We start from the raw sequence: 10,149 nt of genomic DNA, 5'->3' as shown, positions 1-10,149 counted from the left end.
CGCTCTTGTTACCCAGGCTGGAGTGTGATGGCGTGATCTCGGCTCACCACAACCTCCGCCTCCTAGGTTCAGGCAATTCTCCTGCCTCAACCTCCTGAGTAGCTGGGATAACAGGCACGCCCCACCATGCCCAGCTAATGTTTTGTATTTTTAGTGGAGACGGGGTTTCACCGTGTTGACCAGGATGGTCTCGATCTCTTGACCTCGTGATCCACCCGCCTCGGCCTCCCAAAGTGCTGGGATTACAGGCTTGAGTCACCACGCCCGGCTGGAATATATTCTTGATAGCAAGTTCCCAATTTGATTAGGAGTCAGTGAGAACTGAATTCTCAAGTTATGCAACCTACTAGTTTCTGTCTACATCCCTGTGACAAAATGATTTTTTTTTTTTTTTTTTTTTTTTGGAGGAGTCGTCTCGTTTTGTCCCAGGCTGTAGTGCAGGCACAATTTCGGCTTACTGCAACCTCTGCCTCCTGGGTTCAAGCGATTATCCTGCCTCAGTCTCCCTAGCAGCTGCGATATCTACATGTCCGGCTAATTTTTTCTATTTTTAGTAGAGAACGGGATTTTGCCTGCCTGACCAACATGAGAAATCCCGTCTCAACTAAAAATAAAAAAATTAGCCTGGCGTGGTGGCTGGTCTCAAACTTCTGACCACAAGTGATCGGCCCCCCTCGGCCTCCCAAACTGCTATGATTACAGGCCTGAGCCGCTGCTCCTAGCCCAAAATCGTATCTTAACTTTTGGTCCTGCACTTTCACGTGACTCTAAGGCGTGATGGGAATGTTCCCGGAAGCAGTATCTTCTGCAAATTTTGTGAAAACGACCAGGTTAAACTTTGTTAGGACCCTCTCCCAGGGATTAAGTGTGATGTTGGGCATAAAGCACTGATCCTGGCATGTAGTCAGCACTCAGGAGTTATCACGAGGGTATTCTAAAAGGAAACATGATAGAGACAAGTGGTCAGGAAAGAATGGAAGCTGGAGTCCCTGAGGAGCATCCTGAAGCAAAATCTCAGTATGTATGACAGATTAAAGTTGAATGAGGCTTCTTTAGTTCTGTGTAATTTTGTTACTCACTTTGCAACATGGAAAGAAAATTTTTTCCTTCAGTATTTTATGAAATACAGCTACATAAATTGGCTTTCGTAATCCTCACAGCAAATGGGGATTGTTGGTACTAACATTGTCATTTCACAAAAGAGGAAACCCAAGAGGTTAAGTGACTTCTATAGTTGCCAGCTAGGGAGTTGGCTCCCACTCGCGTCTGTTATTATGGGCTCCTGATGCTTAACATCTCTTCCCACCACACTTAAAAGGCTTTTCGGGAGGGAGAACCTTCCCTACTTAAAAAAATTCGTCTCTACTTAAAAAAAAAAAAAAAAACCACAAAAATTAATCCGGTGTGGGTACACACACCCACCCCCCCCCCCCCCCCCCCCCCCCCCCCCCCCCCCCCCCCCCCCCCCCCCCCCCACACCGCCCTCCGAGATGGTGGGCCCCGAGGTGTTCTTAGTCCCACCCTCTTTCCCGCCCCGCGACCCGGAAGCGGTTCTTGGGGAGGCGGGCCTGTCTGAGAGGGTGGGGCTTTCGACGCACACGCCCCGGGCTTCAGCGCTGGTTTCCTAACTCAGCTGGTTGCGGCATCTGTGGGAAAAGTGTGGGTGGGTCTAGGGGGAGCCGCGCCAATGGCCTCCGTGCTGTCCTACGAAAGCCTGGTCCACGCCGTGGCCGGAGCCGTGGTGAGACGGGGTCTTCACGCCCGGGCCGCAGCTGGGCGTGAGGCTTCTCTGGGGCCAGTCCCGGGATCTGCCTGGGGGATGGGTCTGAGAGGGAGGTAGTGTGGGTTGGGTCCTCCGTTATGACTGTGGGGCAGGGAAGAATGGGCCATAGGCGGAAAGTTGTTGGAAGAATTCGGGGTGAGGGCCGAGACTTCGCCACCACCTGGTTTCCTAGAGACTGGGGTGGAGAGCCGTGGTCACACATGTGCACTCCGGGTCCGCGTCTTTGCTTTTGAGAAGTTTAAGGTCAGTCTACCTTCCCCACACACTCAGGCACTTTGCCTCACTGGCCTGGAGGAGAACGTAGGTGTGAAGGCGGGTTGCTTAATCACAGGCTCTCCTACAGCCTGTCCGGAGTTCAAGAGATTCTCCAGCCTCAGCCTCCAGAGTATCTGGGACTACAGCGACCCTCATGCCCAGTTAATTTTTTGTGTTTTTAGTAGAGACGTGTTTCACCATATTAGCCAGGATGGTCTCGATCTCATGACCTTGTGATGGCCCATCTCAGCCTTGCAAAGGGCTGTGATTATAGGCGTGAGCCACCGGGCCCGGCCTTTTTTCTTCCTTTCTAAATCAAGATCTGGGTTCCCGTCTACTACAAGTGTGGTTTGCTATGAGCTGTATGCTTGATTCTTGGTTCTAGGTTCTAGGTGTCTAGGTTCCACTTCCCCCCTCCCCTCTTTTCCTTGAAACTTTCCACTTTTGGCTTGGTTGATTCCTGTTTTGGTTCTTTTATCTGTCTGCCTTTTCTCATATCCTTCACCAGTTATTAGCACACACCTTTAGCTGTTAAAATCACTGTGACTTCAGAGGAACATCACTGAATCCTCTATTTCTCCTCCAGAAACTTCACTGAGAGCTCATGTTCTGTATCTGGATTGAACCCTAACTCCATTTGTTAGCCAGATGCTCTGTAAACCTCACTTTCCTAATCTGCAAAATGGGGGAAGTGATACCTACCTCACAGAGTTTAGAGAATTAAGTGGCACAGTATTTCATCAAAATGCCTAATTCAGGAAACCTGGTTCGTTCAGCCCAGCCAGAAGAGCCTTTCAGCCAGTGTGAAGGCCAAGATGGACGCTTGCCTGACTTGACTTAAGATGGGCATGGAGACCTGTGTGTCTGGAGTGGAGGGAACAAAGGCAAATAGGTTTCAGGGGATCAAATTGTGTGAGACTTTGACTCTGGCTAGCTGTTGAATTTGTTGATTAACTTTTTTTTTTTTTTTTTTTTTTTTTTTTTGGGAGAGGGAGTCTTGCTCCGTTGCCAGGCTGGAGTGCAGTGGCAGGTTGTCGGCTCGTTGTAACCTCTGCCTCCCTCCTTCAAGTGATTCTCCTGTCTCAGCCTTCCAAGTAGCTGGAATTACAGGCATGCACCACGTCCAGCTAATTTTTGTCTCCCAAAACGCTGGAATTATAGGTGTGAGCCGCTATGTCCCACCCTACAGGCATGTTTTAATAATTAAATTAGTAGCTTTGAGTGTTTTATGGCACACCCTGGGATAATTGCAGATAATCTGGAATATCTCAAAACCAGATTTATACTGCTTCAGGAAAATGCTGTATTTTCAATTGATAATTATTTTATGTACGTCAGTGGCCTTATAAAGTATTCTCAAAATTCAAGTATAATTAGATTTATAATTTTATATTTTAGTTTCATTAGATTAGCTTTGAAAGGTAGATTTTATCTGTGGAAATGTACATGTATAAATAAAAGAGATTTTCTTGGTCTAGAATTTGAAAAATGCTGCTTTTGAAATTGCCCAGAGTGTTTTAGACACTGAAATAGACTTTGGAATTGTAATACTATTGATTAAACGGTAATTTTCTTGTGTAGGGGGCTTCTTCTCTCTCTCTAGTGTATTTAGATGTTTTATTTGCTTAATTTATATTTTAAAAGAATTATATATCATTGAATAAATGCTGACTCTTAAAAAAATCAAATGAGGCCGGGCGCGGTGGCTCACGCCTGTAATCCCAGCACTTTGGGAGGCCAAGGCGGGTGGATCACGAGGTCAAGAGATCGAGACCATCCTGGTCAACACGGTGAAACCCCGTCTCTACTAAAACTACAAAAAATTAGCTGGGCATGGTGGCGCGTGCCTGTAATCCCAGCTACTCAGGAGGCTGAGGCAGGAGAATTGCCTGAACCCAGGAGGCGGAGGTTGCGGTGAGCCGAGATCGCACCATTGCACTCCAGCCTGGGTAACAAGAGCGAAACTCCGTCTCAAAAAAAAAAAAAAAAAAAAAAAAAATCAAATGAAATTATGAAAGGCCAGGCATGGTGGCTTTTGCCTGTAATTCCAGCACTTTGGGAGGCTGAGGTGGGTGGACCACCTCAGGTCAGGAGTTCAAGACCAACCTGGCCAACATGGGGAGACCCCCCCCCCCCACCTCTACTAAAAATACAAAAATTAGCCGGGCATGGTGGCTCATGGTTGGCCCAGCTACTCAGGAGGCTGAGGTACGAGAATTGCTTGAACCTCAGGAGGCAGAGGCTGCAGTGAGCTAAAATCGAACCACTGCACTCCAGCCTGGGCGACACAGTGAGGAATCGCAAAAAAAAAAAAAAAAAAAGAAAGAAATTATGAAAGATTTTATCTTTATCTTCCCACCTCCACCTGTCATTGCTCTGTGACCCAGGACCCAGGCCACCTATCGTTACAAATGTATAAGACTAGTTTAGAGCACTTTTCACCAGTTGGTATGAGAAAAGAAAATTAGGCCCAATTCTTTGACTCTAGCTCATGCACTTACCATCACACTGGACTTATCGCCATGTAGACACAGTACCTGCCCTTTAGAAAACCCCAGCCTGGGAAACATAATGAGACCCACATCTCTCCCCACCACAAAAAAGAAAAACCTAGTTAGACATGATGGCACAGGCCTGTAGTCCCAATTATTTAGGAAGTTGAGGTGGGAGGACAGGAATTTGAGGCTGCAGTGAGCTATGATTGTGCCACTGCATTTCAGCCTGGGCAACAGAACAAGACCCTATCTAAAAAAACTATACCAATCTGATCTGTAATCTGGCAGCTTTTTCAGCTTCTGCCTGTTCTCTTTCCCTCTAAAAGTTAAGCTTATTTAAAGAATATTCTGCATGTACTGCCTCTCCTCATCCTACTTTGACCACTGGAACTGCTCTTCCAAAGGTCAACTTTGACTTCCTAACAGCTTAATCTAGTGTTGTGAATGTTGTAAGGTCAGGGATAACCAGGTACATACGTGTTTGTGCCTTTTCACAATGTCAGACTTTTATTGTGTTATTTCAATTACAAAAGTCACAAGTTACATGGAGTTCTCAAGGAGGCAATTTTTTTTTGTACTTCTCATTCACTAGGTAGTCAATATTGTAAATCAACAATATTGTCAATATTGTTGTAGAATGTTTAATCTATAATTATATATTAAGTATACTATTATATATACTTAATAAGTATATATATAATATATATAAGTATAAATATAATATATTAAGTATACTATTATGTATACTTAATATATAAATATTATAGATTAAACATTCTGCAACAAAGCAACATTGAACATCAAGAGAAAAGAGCTAGGAAAAAGGATTAATGAACCAGTCCAGGGAGAGTGGTATAGACATAGACAAGTAGTCAAAAGGAGTATCCTGGTCCGGTCTTGTTATGGCAGTGTGTTGGTCTTGTAAGAAAGAATCTTTGATGTGGGCAGAGCCTTCGGAGAGAGATATCAGATGTTCATTACAAGTGACAGCAAGACAGTGTCTGTTAAGAGACCATTTTGAGCTTTTTAAGTCCTGTTCTTTTTATGGTCACAGAGTCTTCTGGTAAGGACTGATAGTGGAAGAGCATGCTTCACTGTGTCTTTATCTGGAAAAGCATCTGGTTCCTGTTGTCAAAGTGCTTTTTGAAATGTCAGATGGAATCCTTTTCTAAGATGGAGTTATTTATGTCAAGAGTGCTCTATACGTCTACTGACTGTTTTTGCATTCGTATTTGATTCCACTTTTTTGTAAGTATTCTATACTGTGGATTCTTCTACCTTTCTGAAGCTCCTTCTGAACGAGCAGTTGGTCTTTATTTTTTTACTAAATAGCAATTGCTCTTTTGGAAGGAACTTGAGAAACCACTACTCACTTTAGGGCCCTAAAATTAACATTGACTCCTAGTACTAACAGATGCTATAGCTATAAAGGACATGTAGAAACCAAGAATTGTTGAGTGCTGACTATGTGCCTGATATGATGCTAGGTGCCTTCCTAATTTTCTTTTCTTTTCTTTTTTTTTTTTTTTTTTGAGACGGAGTTTCGCTCTTGTTACCCAGGCTGGAGTGCAATGGCGCGATCTCGGCTCACCGCAACCTCCGCCTCCTGGGTTCAGGCAATTCTCCTGCCCCAGCCTCCTGAGTCGCTGAGATTACAGGCACACGCCACCATGCCCAGCTGATTTTTTGTATTTTTAGTAGAGACGGGGTTTCACCATGTTGACCAGGATGGTTTCGATCTCTTGACCTCGTGATCCAACCGCCTCGGCCTCCCACAGTGCTGGGATTACAGGCTTGAGCCACCGCGCCCGGCCTCTTTTCTTTTTGAGACTGAGTCTCCCTCTGTCGCCCAGGCTGGAGTGCAGTGGCACAATCTCAGTTTACTACAACCTCTGTCTCCCGGATTCAAGTGATTCTCCTGCCTCATCCTCCCTAGTACCTGGGATTACAGGCATGTGCCACCACACCCAGCTCATTTTTGTATTTTTAGGAGAGATGGGGTTTCACCATGTTGGCCAGGATGGTCTCGAACTCCTGACTTCAAGTGTTGGGATTGCAGGTGTGAGCCACCGTGCCTGGCTTTAAGATAATTTTTCTGTTCTATAATGCAGTGTTCTAAATCAGGAGATGCTGTACACTGATTTCAGTGCTGCTGCTGTGACTCAGCCACTTCTAGACTCCTCTGGAAACTGTTTTTGGACTAGTATTGTCTCCCTGCCCCCCCCACCCCCGGCCCCCACTATTTTCATCCTCCTGCTAGGATAAATCAACATTTTAGAAACAGTCACATCTGGTGATGTGATTGGTATGCCAACCTAAACATCCTTGTTTTATGCTTAAAAGCCATGAAAATCTGCTTCTGTATTTATGTATGTTCCTGTCTGTTATTCCCATAAGATTACACATGCTGGGGGGAACCAAGTCTTGAGCAGATTTGCCCAGTGTTTCATTCTTACTCTGTAAAAGCCCAACCTCATGTGTGAATTGTATTGGCCAAATTAAAAAGTATATTTTAGATATTTATTGCCCTTTTACAGGAGAGATATAGACCAGAATGAATAAACCATCTGTTTTTAGTATGTAGCCCTAAATGTAGATGATGATGCATTCTTAAGAAATCCAGGTGCCAGGCTGGGCGCGGTGGCTCACACCTATAATCCTAGCACTTTGGGAGGCTGAGGTGGGCGGATCACTTGAGGCCAGGAGTTCAAGACCAGCCTGGGCAATATAGTGAGACCTTGTCTCTAAAAATAAAGAAAAAGAGAAAAAGAGAGAGAAGGAAAGAAAGAGGAGGGGAGGAGAGGGAGAGAGAGAGAAAGAGAAAAAGAAAGAAATCCAGGTGTCAGTTGTGGAATTGTTCACAAAAAAGAGGAACCCCCAAATCCCCAGGAACTTAGGCTAAAAATTGTTTATATGACTGATATAGTTTGGATGTTTGTCCCCTCCAAATCCCATGTTGAAATGTGACTCCCAGTGTTGGCAGTGAGGCCTAAAGGGAGGAGTCTGGGTCATGGGGACAGATCCCTCATAAATGGGTGGTGCCATCCCCTTTGTGATGAGTGAGTTGTCACTGTGAGTTCTTGGGAGAGCTGGTTATTTAAAAGAGCCTGGTGCCCCCCCTTACCATATGACATACCTGTCCCTCATTCACCATGATTGTAAGCCACCTGAGGCCCTCACCAGAAGCAGTTGCCAGCACTTTGCTTCTTTTGCAATCAGTATAACCATAAGCCAAAATAAAACTTTTTTCTTTATAAATGACCTAGTCTTGGGCATTCCTTTAGAGCAACATAAAACAGACAAATACAGTGACTTTGCTTGCTATTTTTATATCTAGCTAAGTTCTCTCTCTGGGCTGCAATCTACTATTGCCAAATGCCTAAAAATTTTTTTTTTGCCTGTGAGATCATTAATTAATTCATTGTTAGGTTCCTTCCTTTGAAGTGCCTATAGTCTAATAAGGAAAAAAAAAATCTCATTAACAACTAAATACAATACAGTGCAGTAATTTCTTTGTAGTAGCATTTTCTGTACAGGACACACAATGCCATTTGAACCCAGAAGAGACAGTAATTAATTCATCATTATCTCAAATTCACTATTTCTGAAATTTGACTAATAATTTCCTAAAACTAGGTACCTCTTTTGACTTTGTTATTTCTGTCAATGATATCTTCCCTCCTGTGACTCTTCCTTCTCCCTTACAATCAATATCCAGTGAATCAGCAAATCCTACTGATTTTCTATTTATCCGTTCTTCTGACAGGTATCTCTTCTCTGTTTTTCCAGTCATCACTCAAACTGCCTCAAGGCCTTCCTGCTTCAAATCAGATGTATTTTGCTAAAGCAGTGTTTGTATTTCTCTTCCGATCTTTCAGGTTGAAAGCTCTTGAGGCTACTTTGGCAGTCCCCTAAAAGACTTTTTGTCTTTTCTTTTTAAATCAGATACTTGTGTATGGCGGTTGTAACTTCAAATTTCTGGAGTTTTCCCTCCCTAATTCTGTCATTTTCCTAATTTTCATATCCAGGATAAAATGACAGCTATTTTTTTTTTGAGACGGAGTTTCACTCTTGTTGCCCAGGCTGGAATGCAGTGGCTCAATCTTGGCTCACTGAAACCTCTGCCTCCCGGGTTCAAGTGATTCTCCTGCCTCAGCCTCCGGAGAGTTGGGATTACAGGCATGCACCACCACTCCTGGCTAATTTTATATTTTTAGTAGAGACAGGGTTTCTCCATGTTGGTCAGGCACGTCTCGAACTCCTGACTTCAGGTGATCCTCCCGCTTCGGCCTCCCAAAGTGCTGGGATTACAGGCATAAGCCACTGCTCCTGGCCAAATGACACCTATTTTATGTTTGTTTTTATTTGCTTTTGGTTAGCATTTGTTACTCTACTAAATTTCATAAAGTTTTTTTGGAAGCAGAGAGATTAAGTTAGCAATGCATTTCTTAGCTCACTCATTAAGTATCCAGGAAACCGATAAGAGTGGTGTTAGATACTGTGGGGTAGTAGATTCAAAACATGAGTCTGTGACCAACCTGCCCTTATAAAATTTTACCATGAATAAGAGCAAAATAGAATAAACAGCAAATAAGTAAGTAAATCCACAAATGTTTTAATATATTTATTTGCTAAGGCTAGCAGTAGTCCACTGTAAAGTATTTAAAATGGGATTTTCTCTTTCTGAAGAGCTAATCTAACCTCCTACAAACTTGCTTCTATCATAATTTTTTAAAAGCCTGTATAAACTATTTAAACAACATCTTGAAAGCGTTAAGAAGACAAGAATGTAGGGAATTCTTAGAATGAGTGAAGGCAAGACCTAGAGGAGAGCAGTTTTGCCCTGCATCAATTGCTTGACCAGGAAACATGAGTTTTAGATTTGTAATTTTCAGAGATGCAGGGAGAAGAAAAAGTCTAGTCTGTCCAAGGTGAAAGTCTAGTAGGGGACTTTCCAGTAAACTTTTAATCCCAAAGGAATATGCTGTAAAGGTGAGTGAAAAGTAATCTTGCTCCTCTCCAAGAAAATCAGTTATCTCCAACCTCGGCACAGAGTTGAAAGCGGGAAATCACTACTGAGATTTTGAAACCACAAGACTTAGGTTACAGCGTGAATTCTCACTACGTGCATGATTTGAAAACTAAATAAATTAATAAGTTAATAAAGCCAGCAATTTAACTTAGAGAGATCTCCAGTTGGTAGAGCCCAGAAGTAACTAGCAGAAAGCAACACCAAGTTTTCCAGAAGCCCACATCTTCATTAGGTCTAATACAATGTCCAAAGTTTAAAAATAATTTTTTTTGAGATAGGGTCTCACTGACACAGGCTAGAGTCCATTGGTGCAATCATAGCCCACTGTAACCTCGAGTTCCTGGGCTCAAGCAGCCTTCCCACCTTAGCCTCCTGAGTAGCTAAGACTACAGGCATGTGCCACTGTATCCTGCTTACTTTTATTTTTATTTTTGTAGAGACAAGATCCCACTATAATGCCCAGGCTGGTTTCGAACTCCTGGGCTCAAGTGATCCTCCCACCTTGGCCTCACAAATTACTACAGGCATGCCGCTGCTTCTGGCAACAAAATAAAATTCTTTTTTTTTTTTTTTTTTTTTTTTTT

At 43.4% G+C, this 10,149-nt stretch overlaps 1 protein-coding gene across 1 annotated transcript in view; it reads left to right on the top strand.

Moving 5' to 3' along the window:
- Nucleotides 1-1,532: 1,532 nt before the first annotated feature.
- The window catches only part of SLC25A17 (solute carrier family 25 member 17), a 55,875-nt gene continuing 47,258 nt past the window's right edge, over nucleotides 1,533-10,149 (top strand). The window contains exon 1 of the mRNA XM_032267164.1: nucleotides 1,533-1,741. Within this exon, the coding sequence (XP_032123055.1) occupies nucleotides 1,688-1,741 (54 nt within the window). The 5' untranslated portion in view covers nucleotides 1,533-1,687. The remainder of the gene's footprint in view (nucleotides 1,742-10,149) is intronic.

The sequence above is a fragment of the Sapajus apella genome, unplaced genomic scaffold, assembly GCF_009761245.1.
Source record: "Sapajus apella isolate SASKATOON/1434 unplaced genomic scaffold, GSC_monkey_1.0 scaffold166, whole genome shotgun sequence".
NCBI classification, from domain to species: Eukaryota; Metazoa; Chordata; class Mammalia; order Primates; family Cebidae; genus Sapajus; species Sapajus apella.
Note: the sequence above shows the minus strand (reverse complement) of the source record. Positions and strands in the feature narration are given on the sequence as shown.